General features: G+C 38.6%; 1 protein-coding gene across 1 annotated transcript in view; it reads left to right on the forward strand.

Moving 5' to 3' along the window:
• Positions 1-16,564, forward strand: part of LOC122738427 (thrombospondin type-1 domain-containing protein 4-like) — a 153,796-nt gene that overhangs the window by 93,927 nt on the left and 43,305 nt on the right. Inside the window, 3 exon segments of the mRNA XM_043980470.1 lie at positions 1,953-2,082; positions 5,747-5,951; positions 9,980-10,153. Coding sequence (XP_043836405.1) covers positions 1,953-2,082; positions 5,747-5,951; positions 9,980-10,153 — 509 coding nt within the window.

Below are 16,564 nucleotides of genomic sequence, written 5' to 3' on the forward strand. Positions count from 1 at the left end.
TTATATGAAGGAGAATCGTGTGAAGGGCCTCAATATCCTGCCATATGAGATTCATTTGAAAGAACTGCCGATATTTAGCATGGAGAAAAGAAGACTTAGATGGGACACCATTACTGCTTAAATTATTTGCAGGATTCTCACATAGCACAGGGATTAGTATTGTAAGGTTTGATCACAGAAAACCAAATGGGTAGAAGTTTCAGAGAAACTGATTTAAGTGGTATTTAAGCAAAATTTTCTTCTTAATTAGAACTAGACCAAAGTATTGTGGACTGTCTTAGAAAAGAGCCTCATCTGATAAGTGGAGATAAAATTAATAATAATAGCTAACATTTACACAGCACTTTAAGGTATGTGAAATGCCTTACATATACAGGCTGGGACAAAATTCATGATGTTTTAATAACTTTTTGGAAATTATTTTTCATTATTTCTTGCCATTTATGAGATTTGATTTTTTCACACATAATATAAATTTATTTCCTGCACACTGTATATGATGCTATGGCATTGTAAATTAAAAACAAAAAAGGAGTTATTAAATATCGTGGCTTTTGGTATGCCCTGCACATTAACTCATTTGATTTTCATAATCCAGTGTGCTGAATATTATTATTAGTCCCATTTTACAGATGAAAAAACTGAAGCTGAGAGAGGTTAAACAACTTGACCAGGGTTACACAGCTAATAATGTCTAAGTCAGGATTCAAACTCATTAAGTTCAGTGCTCTTGCCTCAAGAGTCATCTCTTTGATGTTGGGGACTATGTTTTATCATTTTTTAATCTCCATATAATCAGTCCCTGCCTCAGAGTAGGTGTTTAACAAATATTTGTTGAAGCCATATTTAAATTTATACTTCTCCATTCCTCACAGCCCCCAACATAGTAGACTTCTACATTCAGTTCATATTTTTTTCCCTTTTTAAGAAAACATTTTTAATTTATGGAATAAAACAAGTATTTCCATAACATAGTACAATAAAAAAGATGATCACATATGAAACAGTAAATCTACTATGTACAACTTGCTATTTCTTTCAAACATACAGCACAATTATCATATAAATTTATTTTTTTCTTCCCTTCTCTCTCATCTTGGATATGGCTACAATTAAACACAAATAGGGGGGCAGCTAGGTGGTGCAGTGGATAGAGCACCAGCCCTGGATTCAGGAGGACCTGAGTTCAAATCCGGCCTCAGACACTTAACACTTACTAGCTTGTGTGACCCTAGGCAAGTCACTTAACCCCAATTGCCTCACCAAAAATAATAATTAATTAAAAAAACACAAGTAGGTGTGTGTGTATGTATGTATGTATATATGTATATATGTACATACATATGCACATATGTATGTAAAATTAATCTATACATACTTCTATTTATCAGTCCTTTCTCTGGATGCAGATAGCATCTTTCTTCATATGTCCTTTATAGTTATTTAATAACTTACTCAAAGTCATTCTTTTGGCGGGGGGAGCAATGGGGGTTAAGTGACTTGCCCAGGGTCACACAGTTAATAAGTGTCAAGGGTCTGAGGCCACATTTGAACTCAGGTCCTCCTGAATCCAGGGTCAGAGCTTTATCTACTGCGCCACCTAGCAGCCCTCTCAAAGTCATTCTTAAAACAATATTGCTATTACTGTCTAGGATGTTCTCTTGCTTCTGCTCATTTCACTCTCCATTATTTCATGCAAGTCTTTCCATGTTTTTCTAAAATCATTGAACTCATCATTTCTTATAGCACGGTAATATTCCATCACACCCATCTATGGAGACCTTTCTCACCTCTTCATCTCCCTGCCTCGATTTGCACTCAAAAAAATGTTTATCTTTTGTGGTTCTAGGAGGCAGAGACTTTGAGGGGATTATTTTTTTAAAAAATACCACCATTGTTCAATTATTTGTGTGTTTATTTCTAATGGTCAAACCTTCCTGTTGTCATTTCAGGATCACAATACCCAATCTTTCACTGTGTGAGTAGAAGTTCTCATGAAGAAGTTCCTGAAAGCTACTGTGATCCCAGCACCAAACCTACTCCTGAGGAAGAAGCCTGCAATATTTTCCCTTGCCCAGCCTTGTAAGACATCCGAATGATTCTTCTTTTTAGTTTGCCTTTTTATATCAACTTTGGCTTATACACTTTGGTTAATTCCTAGTCCGGGAATTTGGATTGCTAATATTGTACATCAGTATGTCAAGGACCTGTGATTTCATTAGTGACCTTCCAATATGGTAACTCCCTCCATTGATATGCATTACAAAAGGTCTATAACTTAAAGTCTTAGAAAGTTGGCTGGGGCTCAAAATGGTTATGTGACTTGCCTATGAACAAACAGCTACTCAGTGTCAAAATCGGGATTTGAACCCAGGTCTTCCTTATGCCAAATTCACCACTTTATCTACTATGTGATGAGATTTCTCCAGACTATTTAACAACTTTAAAAAGGGGGCAACACTGGAATAATGGTTAGAAAACTGACCTCAAAGCCAGGAATACCTACCCTAAAGTTCTGCTTCTGACTGCAAGTCACTTAACCAATCCCTTTATGCACTAGGCAACTCTCTGAAACCACAAGTTACAAAGTGTTGACCTGTATTGGAAGAGGGAGTTTCCTCATGTGAGAGATTCTGATGCCAAAACAACCACAGATCCAGTTCCTATGAAAGGAAGGAAGAGAGGGAAGGAGGCAAGGAAATATAAGAAAGAAGAAAGGAAGGGGGAAAGAGGAAAAAAGGAGAGATGGAGGGAAGGAGGAGGGAGAAAGGGAAGGAGAAAATGGAAGAGGATAGAGGAAGGAGGAAGAGGAAGACCACCTGTGTACAACATTAATGTCGTAATTATCAATTATAAATTCAGGCTACGGGCTATGCATTAAACTGTCTGGAGCAAACATTCCTGTCATCCAGGATTAAGAAGAGAGTTCTATTAGCTACAAAGCAGCTTAGTGTGCTCCCATGAGCTCTTTCCCCTGCCTCTTCTTGGTAAATTGAAATGAAATGACTATTTCATATGTGTTTTCTGGCAAAATACATGAGCTACTGAAATCACAATAGAACAATAAGTCCTGGGGCAGCTAGATGGCACAGTGGATAGAGCACCGGCTCTGGAGTCAGGAGGTCCTGAGTTCAAATCCAGCCTCAGACACTTAACACTTACTAGCTGTGTGACCCTGGGCAAGTCACTTAACCCCAATTGCCTCACAAAAAAAAAAAAAAAGAACTATAAGTCCTGGTTACACATATTCCCAGAATGGTATGGTCTGTCTATGCAAAACACTGGAAGGGGTATCATCAGTATCATGGATGGTTAGAAAAGAACTTACAGGTCAGCCAGACCATCCCCTGCAATTTTCAGATGAGCAAACTGGAGTTTAGAAAAAAGAAATGACTTGCCCAAGGTCACAAATATATTTCGAAGCAGAGCCAAGACTCAAATCCACATCCTTTGGCTCAGAGTTCAAGGCTCTTTCCATTAATTGTTGAATTGGATGACATCATATCATCATCACTGTAGTAATAGTGACAATAGCAATCCCATAAACTACTAATAATACAATATTATTGTTAAAGTAGGGGTTGCTGGCTACTCACTCCTTAGTATGAATTAAAGATACATCTGCTCTATTGGAAAGAGTACTGGATTTGGGTCAGGAAGACCAACATTCATATCTTGCCTCTAAAACTTAATAACAACAACAATAATAATAGCTATGATTTATATAATGCTTTGAGTTTTGCAAAGTGTTTTACAACGATTCTCATTTGATCTTCAAAACAATCCTTGGAGGGTGGGGCTATTATTACCCCAATTACAGATGAGGAAACTAAGGTACACGGAGGTTAAATGACCTGCTCAGGGCCACACACCAAGTAAGTGTGTTACACAGGATTTAAACTTATTTTCCTCATGCCAGGCCAAGTGCTCTATCCACTGCACCACCTAGCACCCCTAACTTAATAGTTAAATGATTCAGGGCACATGATTTATCCTCTGTACCACAGTCAAAGCCTTATTACTCATCTATTAGGTAGGGAGGAGCATGTGACAGTAGAAAGAGTCCTGGATTTGGAGCCTGAAGCCCTGAGTTATTCCAATTCCATCATGATACCTCTATGAATTTCAACAATTAACTTCATCCCTCTAAGCCTCAGTTTTTTCAGTGGTGAGCAAATTGTTTGCAGATCAAAATCTATTATCTTTTGATCTTAAGCCATAGAGGGATGGGGATCTTTAGAGATGGAGGGAATTTCCATCCACAGAAAACCACTGATCCTTCTTATATTTTCACATTTGTTTTTCGGGTTTTTTTTTGGTAAGGCAATTGGGGTTAAGTGACTTGCCCAGGGTCACACAGCTAGTAAGTGTTAAGTGTCTGAGGCCGGATTTGAACTCAGGTACTCCTGAATCCAGGGCCTGTGCTTTATCCACTGCGCCACCTAGCTGCCCCGTATTTTCACATTTGAATGATGAATTAGGGCAAATATCTTCCTCTGAGTGACAAGTAGTTGAGAGTTGGTTTTGTAAGAAGGGAATGTGGAAACAGGTTTTAGAAAATGGATGAGTCCTACCTGGTGGCAACATGAAGAGGAAAAGTCCCAGAATAAGGGAGAAGGTACAAAGAGGGTGAAGGAGGACACTGGAAAAGGAAATTAAGCCTCCAAAGAAGAATAGGGACAACTCTGCACACAAGAACAGAGACCTGCTCACAGAATCATAGGCTCTGATACATTGTAGAAAGCAAATCTTCCTTGTGTCATGGATCCCTTGAGCAACTGGTGAAGCTCATGCACCTCTTCTCAGATGTTTTTTGTTTTTTTTTTTAATGTAGCTTAATTTATTTAAAAACTGGTGAAGGAGGTGGGCAGCTAGGTGGTGCAGTAGATAAAGCACCGGCCCAGGATTCAGGAGGACCTGAGTTCAAATCCAGTCTCAGACACTTGACACTTACTAGCTGTGTGACCCTGGGCAAATCACGGAACCCTCATTGCCTGCCCCCCCCCCAAAAAAAAACCAAAAAACCCCAAAAAACTGGTTAAGGAATATTTTTTTCTCAGAATATTCTTAAATGCATAAAATAAAATATATAGAATTATAAAAGAAGCCAATTATTTTGAAATAAAGCTGTTGGTTTTTTTTTTTCCATTCCAAGTTCACCACCTGCTAAAAATCTATCTACAGAGACTCCTTATGGTTCCATGGACCCCAGGTTAAAAACCCCTGCAATAGACCAAAACACTATTCATGTTGGTGAAGTCAGCTTCCAGTAGTCTTCTATGGCTACATTCCTCTGAGAGCAATTTTCTCAGCTGAACAAAAAAGTTCCAAAAGCCAACAAAACCATCCTGCAAAAACGTTCCCTCTCACATACCACCACACTCATGCTTAGGAATGTCACAGGAAGGCACATAGAAAATTACTTCTCTTTCTTTTGGCTTTTTTAAAAAAAGGTTCCCGTTGGGTGGGTTCCTAATCATTTGACCTAACTCTGTAAGATAATTATGCTCCTGTGAACACCCCTCATAGAGAGCCATGTCTACATCATTAGTCAATTTGTGAGTAAGAACATTCAAATGACTATTCAAAAGTGCTCACCTTCCAAAGGTCTATAAAGAGGAAAGTCAGCTTCTCCAACATTATGAATTCAATGAGTTTTCTTTCATCCCACTGCCCCTTTCCCTAATGTTTAAGGGTAGGTAACCATTTGTCTCTCTGTGTCTTTTGTGTCTGTCTCATTGGTTAGCTGGGACATAGGGGAATGGTCTGAATGCAGTAAAACCTGTGGCCTTGGAATGCAGCACCGCCAAGTCCTCTGCCGCCAGATGTATGCCAACAGGACCCTAACTGTACAACCATACCGCTGCCAGCACCTGGAGAAACCAGAGACCACCAGTACTTGCCAGCTGAAGATCTGCAGCGAGTGGCAAATCCGGACCGAATGGACCTCGGTAAATCAGAATAGTTTGCTTTATTAACTGAAATTGGAGGACTAACTTCACTCTCCTTCCCCTTTATGGGGAAAATATCTTTTTAAAAAGGGGGACATGATGGGTCACCTTGTTCATAAATTATACATGAATGTAGGATAGCTAGGTGATACAGTGGATAGAGGGCTGGTCCTAGAGCCAGGAAAACCCTAGTTCAGATCTGACCTCAGACACTTACTAGCTGCATGACCCTGGGTAAGTCACTTAACCCTGTTTGCCTCAGTTTCCTCATCTGTAAAATGAGATGGAGAAGAAAATGGCAAATCAGTGTATTTGCCAAGAAAACTCTAAGTGGAGTCAGAAAGAGTCAGACACCACTGAAATGACTGTGCAATAGCAATTCTAGAAGCAGACTTTTTTAGATTCCAAGATATGCTGAGCCCTTGGGCTGAAAGCAACCTTTTACATATTTATTCAGTTCATTCATTCACAGATCAGTCACTCAGGAAGATATAGCCTATGTCACTCAGAATTGGACCTTGGTCAGCAGTAGGGATAGGCTAGATGAGGAATGCCTTTTACCTAGGGACCAGAGCCAAGGCAGGGGAAACAGAAAGTATAGACATTTGATAGGCATCACTGAGGAGGTACAGGATGAAGAAATAGGTAGATATCTTAGCAGGTAGGTGGAACATGATAGCAGGGGGTGGGGGAGGGAGGAAGAATATTCTGCCAGCAGAAAATAGGCAGAAATCAGGATCTGCAAAGTGTGGAAACAGATTTCAGGTACTCTGCCATGATTATTGAAGAGTCCCATCTTTTGCCAAGACTAAGGGATGGGATATAAGATAGGACCTTCATCCTATAAGTGCTAGGATGCCAGGCAGGCAACTAAGACAAAGCCCAGTTCCTACTAGGATACAAGGCAGAAGCTTTGAGTAAATGACTGAAATAGCTGTGGCTTTTGATCTGCTGTCTTGTTGTCTAAGACAAGGCTTGAAGTCCAAACTGGTTTTGCATGCATTTCAGTCAAAAGGGAAAGTCAAAACTCAATCTCAATTTCTAGAAAAGAGGTACAAAGTCAGATTAACCAGTAATAAGATTAATTTAATGCCATCCTCCTGACCTGGGATTCCTTAACTTCTCCCTACCTTCGGACAGAATTTGTCCCAGAGTTTAGAGCATGAGAATGTGTTAGTGAGGATTACATAGCCTTAAAAGCAAAGGTTAAGGGACTCTAGGTGCAAGGGGCCAGAATAGTCAGTACAGTGCTTTCAACCAGTCTCTTAGTCTTTCTTTTCAAGCATTTGACTTTCTAATACTGCAGACCATTAGTTTGAGTGAGATGCCTATGCCTTCCCATAGCAACTCAAGGCAGTTATCAATGACACCCAATCAACAAGCATTTATCAAGTGCTTATTATGGGGCAACTAGATAGCACAGTGGATAGAGCATTGCCCCTGAAGTTGGGAGAACCTGAGTTCAAATCTCACCTCAGTCACCTACTAGCTATGTGACCCTGGGCAAGTCACTTAACCCAATTGCCTTAAATATCCAGGGCCATCTCCAGTTGTCCTGATCTACATCTTGCCATTGGACCCAACTGGCTCTGGAGGAGAGAGTGAGGTTGGTCATCTTACACCACCCTCTAAGGTCTCTTCCAGCTCTAAACCCATGATACTGTGGTTCATTCTTTTTCATTCAAAGACATATAGATGTTGGGGGCAGCTAGGTGGCACAGCGGATAAAGCACTGGCCCTGCATCCAGGAGGACCTGAGTTCAAATCCAGCCTCAGACACTTGACACTTACTAGCTGTATGACCCTGGGCAAGACACTTAACCCTCGTTGCCTCACCAAAAAAAAAGACATATAGATGTCTGTATTTACCATGGCAAAGCAGAGAATAGGGATTTAGAGGAATGCCCCTGGAAAAAAGTTTGATAGTGGGTTGTACTATATACATGCTGATAGGGAAGGGAAATAATGAGCCTTTAAAAAGCTCAACTAAAATAAGAAAGGAAGAACAAGATGGGGATAAGGGAAATTAAAAAAAGACAGTGAGTCAAAGAGAAGATTAAGGGGGAAAAGAGGAAAAATGGAAACAGAAGCAAAGTGTAGGAAGAAACAGGCATGCTATTTATTAATTTTAATACTATTTATTAATAAATGCAGAGTACTTGTTAATACTCTGTAAATTAGTTCCATCCATGTTCTCACCTAGACTTGTACCAGAGCTCACTCTGCTACTCTGAAATCTTCCTGCTTGTCTCCACTGCCCTTGCACCCAGCCACATGATCTTTCTCCATGAACTAAAAATTTATGCCAAGCGAAATAGAAAATAATGCAGATCTGATTTATTTTTACTACTGTCTGGAGGGAGGTAGGATAAGTTAAAATGTTTGCCAGTTAGTTAGTATCTAATTTGTGTTTATTTGCAAGTCTGCTTTTAAAGTCTGCAAAGGACTCAAAAATTTCAAAGCAGACGTGAAAGTGGCCAAGATGTTATCCTGATACTGTGTGAACTTTCAAAGCCCAACAAAAAACTCAGCCCTTATGAAATCCAAAGAGTGGGAAAATATTCCTATGGAATGAAAGAACTCCCCCCCCCAAATTGATTATGGGATAAGGGAGCACACTTAGGTCAAACAGCAGATTGGGGGAAATGAGGAAGATGTGAGCTGTGCGAGGGATCTGAAAATTCTGCAGACAAATCACCTTCTAATCCATTCTGTTCTCTCATGTCTAAGACCAGCTTGGAAGTTTAGGTTGATTTTGCACACAGCTGAACAAATCATGTCACCTCTTGAGGCCTCCATTTCCTCATGTAAAATGAGAGGACTGGACCAAGTGATCTTTGAGGTCTCAGCTAACATTCTGTTGACTTTTTCTCCCTGGGAAGTCCCAAGTCATAGAATATTTAAAACATGGGAATAACAACATTTTTACTGCCAAATGGCAAAGCTCAAAATATCAAAATACCTTCCCCCCGCCCCCTGTCCGTCCGTCCTGATCCTCCCTATCTTTATATGAATGGCATCTTCCCAGCTGCTAAGTATTTGGTCTGTAATAATAGAAAAGAATATGGCTAATAGGCATAGAGTCACTAGGTTGGTGAGAAGGGCATTGAAAGTAGGCCACCAGAGGGAGTTTTTCATGGACAAAACTCTTAGGATCGTGGTGATCTCTGATGTGCAACTGGAGGAGATTTTGTTGTTGTTCAGACGTTTGTCAGTTGTGTCTGACTCTTTGTGATGCCATTTGTTTATTCTTGGCAGAGATACTAAATTGGTTTGCCATTTCCTTCTCCAGTTCATTTTACAGGTGAGAAAACTGAGTCAAACAGGGTTAAGTGACCTGCCCAGGGTCATACAGCTAGTAAGTGTTTATGAATGGATTTAAACTCAGGAAAATAAATCTTCCTGACTCCAGTCCTGGAGCTCTATCCACTGTGCTACTTAACTACCCAGAAGAAACTTTAGGGATCATCTAAGCCAACACCTTCATTTTTAAAATGGGGACCTGGGGGTATAGAGGTTAAACGACTTGAACCCAGGAATTTTGACTCCAAATCCAGCATTCTTTCTGCTAAACCATACTACCTCTCTAGCTCATCAGATTTTCCAAAAGGAGTCCACCATGAAATAGGGGAGTGGTCTGTACTGGTCATATTCTTCTACAGCATTTAACAAAGAAATGATGACTTGAAACTGACAACACAATTCATGAGTCTTTCTCAAAAGGTAGCATGGAGGACAGGGTGGAGAGAGTGATGGACTTAGCAGTCAGGAAGGTCAGAGTTCATATCCTAGTTCTTACACTTATTACCTGTGTGATTACAGACAAGTCACTCATTCTTTTAATCTATAAAAATAAAAGAGATTAATAAGACTTATAGCATGTACCTCTCTCAGCGTCACAAGGCTCAAATGAAATAATACAAAAAAGTGCTTTAAAAACTTCAAGGTATTGTGCATCAGTTAGTATTGTCATTTTTCTGTGTAATAAAGCCTGATATTTCCCTGACCTGAAGGATATTTCTTTTTAGTGTTCGGTACCATGTGGTGTGGGACAAAGGACCCGAGATGTGAAGTGTGTCAGCAACATTGGAGATGTGGTGGACGATGAAGAATGTAACATGAAGCTCCGGCCAAATGATATTGAAAACTGTGATATGGGGCCCTGTGCCAAGAGCTGGTTCCTGACAGAATGGAGTGAAAGGGTAAGACTCAGTGGAGTAGCACTTGCTTTCTGAGTATAAGTCATCCTGCTGTTAAAGTCCTCCACCACCAATCCCTGCAGAAACATACACAACATATACCACTGGAAGGAACACACAATGGAAAAGCTGTAATAACACACCCAACATTTAGCTAGCTATCTGAATTATATAAGCTGAGATTGCTACCATCTCTTACCCCTAAAGAGAAAGATGCTTGTCAGGCAGTGGACATCCTAATGAAAGAATGGGCAGGATTCTCATGGACAAGAGATTGGCAGAGAGAGCAATCCACGTGGAAGAGATGACATGAGTAAAGACACAGAGATAGAAAAGAATACAGCATGATTAGGGAATGATTTGGTTAGAGCATAAAGTATAGGGAAGTAGTGGGAGATAATCCTATTAGTTTTCATTTTCTGAATGTAACTCATTTTATTCTTTGTAAAAACAATCTCATTGGGACCAGTCTTCTAGGAACTTATTGGTTTTGGCCTCCTTGTTCATTGTCTGCAGATGTACAACTCATGTGGTTTGTGCCTGGCTTCCAAATCATCAGTCATGTAAATGTGGATCCATGAGGCAGCCCCTGGAGCATTAGTGTGACTTTTAAGGAGCCAAGCCTCGGGCTAGAGAGAGCAAATGGAACATACTGAGGCAATAGGGGTTTGCTGAAAACCTAGGAATAGGTCTTATTCTAACCTGAGCACTACTGATCCATGCTCCTAATTCTAACTACACATTTAAAAATCAGGATTGTTTTGAGCTATGGCACATAGTCACGCAGTTGTTTCTGCTTTCCTAAGAGGCAGAATATCCAAGAGACATTGTGGATGTGCCAGAATTTGAAAACAAAATTATTGACTAGCCACCCTGGTCAATATGGACCAATTTGGGGCCACCTCTAATTGAAGAAAGGTATACTTATTGGATCATATATTTGGAGCTAGAAGAGACCTTAGGTCATATAGTCCAATCCCCTCATTTTACACATGAGGAACAAAGCCCCAGAAAGGTTCGGAACTTGCCCTTAGTTACATGGACTGTAAGGGACAGAACCAGGATCCAAGCTAACTCTGACTCCAAGTTTGGTGTGCACGTGGTGACCTTGCATTTGTTGTTTATTTGTCAAGTCCTTTTTGTGAGGAACAAGTCCATGACTCAATACTTGACATTCCATCAGACTCCGAATGTCATTGATACTTAGAAGACCCACTGTATAAATAACTTAGTGTACCTAGTCCAAGCCATTTCATATGCTTATTTTCAATGGTGTCATTCTACCAGAAAAGATATTCAAGGTTCATTTTACTTATACTAAAGCTAGTTTTCCTTTAATGGTAAGATATCACTTCTCCACTCCCCCTCCTGCCACCACTCCGAAGTAAATTTGCTTTCATTTTGATGTGTTCCCTTGCTAGATCAAACACTTAATTTGAAATCCTTATTTAGAGCCAGGCATGGATGGATACATCTACCTCTCCCTTCATCGAAGGAGATATTTTTGTAATTAGTATTTTTTTCCTTAAAAAGATTTTTCAGCCACGAAAGTTGAAAGCTGAAAAAACAAATTGAAGTCATGTTTCTTTTTTTTTGCTCTACATCATAAATGAATTTGTTATTTTGACATGTGTCAGAATAGTTTTTCTTTCTTTTGCTCTGAAAAATCTATTCTTCCATTAAAATATTAAGGATTAGAATCGAGAGTCACCATAATAGATCATATGCTCTAAATATTTCCCTCATTTGATAGTGACTAGTAGAACCAATAACTTTGTTGACCAAAGTGGTCCAAAACTTCAATATTTTGTAGTTAAATTGGTTTTGCAATTGACCAAGGATTGACTCATTTATACAATGAAACTTCTTTTTAATAAGGAAACCCTTCTATAGGATCTAAGAACCTGAACCTCTCCTTTAGGGATATACATTATATTGATTAATGTTGTTCTTTTTGTTTGTTTTTGTGGGGCAGTGAAGGTTAAGTGACTTGACCAGGGTCACACAGCTAGTAATTGTCAAATGTCTGAGACAAGATTTGAACTCAGGTGTTCCTGAATCCAGGGCCGGTGCTTTATCTACTGTGCCACCTAGCTGCCCCTAATCTTATTCTTATTCCTTATTTCAGAGATTCACATGACATGAAGATCCAAGTACTATATAAAGGGATGTTGTCATCATTTTGGCTCATAGCCCCTAACTAGGAAAGATATATTAACTTAAGTCAATAAAGATTTTTAAAGTATCTATCATGTGCCTGATAATGAGCTAACTGTTAGAGATACAAGAAAGGCAAAAGACATTGCCTGCCTTCAAGGAGCTCAAAGTCTAATGAGAGAGACAACATGTAGACGGCTATGTTCAAAGAAGCTACATCCAGGATAAATGAGGGCTCATCTAGTATACATGGTTTTTGTTTTTTGTTTTGTTTTGTTCAGTCTCTACCAATTACCAGCCCCACTCATCAACATGCTTGCCTTCAGAGGAAAACATTTATATTTCCCAGACTCACAAAGGAGAGAGAACACTGGAAAGTGAAAAGATTCCAACATATCTCATATATCTCAGAAGAAATTTTTAAAAACATGATATTTTATTATCCACAAATTTTTGGTCTGGTTTCAAAGCTATCAACCATAATGCCAAACTATACCTGATGACTAACTGGAGCAAACCTAAAGAAGGGGAAAAAAAAATCTCCTAAATGACAGGTAGAAACAAAACATCAGAAATCCAAGAGAAATGATGGATTTTTTAAAAAGTAAAGTTTTATTAGAGGGGTAGGTAAGAAACTTGGAAGCATTTCTAAAAAAAAAAATCAATGGGGCAATTGGAAGGAACTAAACTTTAGAGAGGAAGTAATCAATCTATCAAACCTTAAGTTGTAGAATAAACTTAGATTGACTGTGTATAAGATTTGTTGTCACTGAAAATCATTAGAATTAGGGAACTCTTAGGGAACCCTATTCATCCCTCTAGTTTGTACTGTGTATTTTGTATTGTAGCTATATGTGTGCATTTTTTTACCTTTCTCTACTGACTCTTCAAAGGGCCAATCCTTATTTATCCTAGTATTCCCCTAACCTAACCTAGTAAGAAAAGTGTTTGAATGAATGAATGTTCCCTAAAGGCTAGTTAGGGCCTTTGAGTGCTGTGTACATAGATCCCTCTTGAGCTCTGCATTTTAGCTGGCTTCCATCAAATAACAATCATGCCTGGGACAGACACAAGCTTTACAAATTGCTCTTCCCCTCAGGTGTGACCAGTTATATCCCAAAGCATATACTTCTATGCTTAGATATGCATTTTTCTTCTCTATTAAAATATGAACAAAATGAAGCAATGAATCACTGTTGGAAATGTATAAATAAAGAGAGAGATACCATGAAAAACAAGATGTAAAGATATTACAAACAGTTCAGCCCCACATGGTATTCTCATGACCTGTTTAGATTTACAAATTCACCCTGAACTTTGTTCACCCGAGAGTTCCCTGTATAATTGATTGAATCCTTATTCCTATCTCTATGGATACAGGGATACACTGCTTAATTGTATTAATCAGATCTCTGAAAATATGATATTAAAGTGAACAACTTTTTTAAAAGTAAGCTAGTGACACAGGAGCAAAGTTATAAATGGACAATACGCCAAATGACATTAGAGAAAGATTATGCAATTTTATGATGATAGTACATTGTAATTTATAAACATAATTTAAAATGATGACTGACACAACCTCATAGGGGGGCATGACTGTTTTTCATTATAAAAATATACTCTGTTGGAATAAGAAAGAGGTGATAAAAAAAAGATGTTTAAATTTCAAAAGATGGGACACAAAATTAAATTTAAAGGAAAGTGATTGTATGTTTACCATCCTCCCGGGATCAATTCAACTATTCTAGCATGTAAATAAAGCTGGAATAAAAAAGGAAGCCATTTCCAGAGGGTTATTTACGAATTAACTAGTATTCCCCCAAAGCTCCCTATGTCTGTGCTGCTTAATCTCAGAGATTTAACTCATAATCAAATCATATCCCTGCAGCTGATATGGCTTAAATGTGCTTGGTCGCTACTTCCAGACATTTATCAAGGGTATTCAACAGAATCAGCATCTCATCAGTGAAATGGGGCTGCTTTCCATGTCTTTCTAATATAGATCTTATGTGTACTATGGAATTTTATTTTGTATGTATAAAAACGATATTACTATCAACACATCACAGGCTCTGCAATTTCATCAATGTGTGGATGCTCCCTTCTCTCCACTTGCAGATTGCTAAACTCCTTCATTCCTGAGCTAATTGAGAAAAAAATATCAACTGATTCTAGTTGCCCAATTTATAATAGAATTTTTCTTCCCTCACTGGAACAGACAATATGCTGAACATTGTTTCATTGTTCCACTTCACACTTGGTCTTTTGGTCATTGCTGCTTGTTTTCCACACAGTGCCTATGCATCCTGAATAAATCATAATTATTCTATATCTTCTGATTCAATATGGATATATGGCTAGCAATCCTGTTTCATTTTATACTTCTGATACAACCCTTAGCATTCTACATCCTTATAAAAAGTTATTTCCATTAAATTACCTCCAGTAAAGTTCTCTCCTGGCATAGAAGTAAATCTGGCTTCTGGAAGGCAACCAGTCCAGAAAGTCTTAAAACAAGCCCAGGGACTAGATGTCAACTGTTGAAAAATCAACTTAGCTAACTACAACCAGGACCCATTAATACATTTTTCTTCATTAGCCCAAGAATGTAGAAGTGTAGCAACTGGGCAATGGAGAGAAAGAAATAGTCGCACTGATGGAATCAGAGTCTGTGGTGTGTTGATGGCAATATCACCATACATACAAAATATGATTCAATAGTTGTGTTTTTTTTTATGTGACCTGTGGTTTGTATGCCTTATCTTTATAATTCATGCCCTAGGTGATCAGCAAGACTTCAGTGCTTACTGCAGATTTAAACTTATTGGAAAATTTCAACTTTTCTCATCATTTCGCCAAGCTTTACTGTCAGGCACCCTACTCTGGCAACTTCTGTCACCTAGCTCAATCTAACAAGAACCAATTTGGTTTCGCTTATTTTGTTTGTTTTATTATAAGGAATAAAATCAATTTAAAATTTAAGTTAAATGCAATTTTAATTAAAATTTCAATGTACAATTATTTGATAACCAAAGTAATTCGCTACGGGAATTTAGATAACTGAAACTGACAAATTCTCTCACTTTGGACAGATAACTCAGTGCCATTTTAGGATAAAACAAATACTAGAAGGTTCCTGCTCTATTACTCCCCTAGAAAATGAAGTGGAAAAAAGATCTTTCCAATTGGTTAGAGGGGTATTTTTTTACATCTCTGTGATAAGATCCTAGCTGCTGGTTGTGTGTCTGATGAGCACATGTCAAGCTTAGAAGAAAGCTGCCAAAGGACAGAGTTCATAGCTAGGGAATGAAAAAGAGAGTGAGAGAAATAGCAAAGAAATGTTGAAATGAGACAGAATCTTGACACAGAAAGCAGCCAAGAAGAAAATTTTCAAAGGGAAATAAGTAGTCTAATAAGTAGTATAGAAACTATTAGGACTTTGAAAGTCTTAAAATAGTGAAGCATGTACAAGCATCCTAGGAATGGCAAGCAGGAGAGTAAAGAGCCAGAGGTTGAGATAAAATTAGGCAGCCGAATAAAAAGAACTTTCTTTGAGGATACCTCCAACTATTTCTTCATAGAAGCGGGGAATCATGCGTGTACATTAATATTTCATTACATTCATATACCACAATTTGGTTAGCCATTCCCCAGTGGGAGAACATCCCCTTAGTTTCCAATTTTGGACTACCACAAAAAGAGCTCTTATAAATATTTTTGTATGTGTAGATCCTTTTCCTCTTCCTTTGATTTCTTGGAGGTATAAGCCTAATGGTGGTATAGCTGGATCAAAGGGTATGCAGAGTTTGAGTACTCTCTGGGCATTGTTCCATACTTATTTCAAGAATCCTCGCCCTTTTTCTTCTCCATGAGTCACCTAGACCCCACCATGTCCTCTGAAGCATAGCACACTCAGTCCAATCAAGTGCATCTTTAAAAAATAGTAACAACCACCACCATAAATTCTAAGGATATCATAGAGTAACAATAATTACATACAGTAGTGATATTGTTAGATCAAAGGGTACACACACTTTTATAGCCCTTTGAGCATGGTTCCAAATTGTTCTCTAGAAGGGTTGGACCAGTTCACAAATCCACAACAATTAATTAGTGTACCTATTTTCCCTCATCCCTTCCAGCATTTGTCATTTCTGATGGTTGTGAGGTGGTCCCTTGGAGTTATTTTAATTTACATTTCTCTAATCAGTAGTGATTTAGAGCATTTTTTTCATATGGCTACAGATAGCTTTG

This window comes from Dromiciops gliroides, chromosome 2, assembly GCF_019393635.1.
Source record: "Dromiciops gliroides isolate mDroGli1 chromosome 2, mDroGli1.pri, whole genome shotgun sequence".
In the NCBI taxonomy this organism is placed as follows: Eukaryota; Metazoa; Chordata; class Mammalia; order Microbiotheria; family Microbiotheriidae; genus Dromiciops; species Dromiciops gliroides.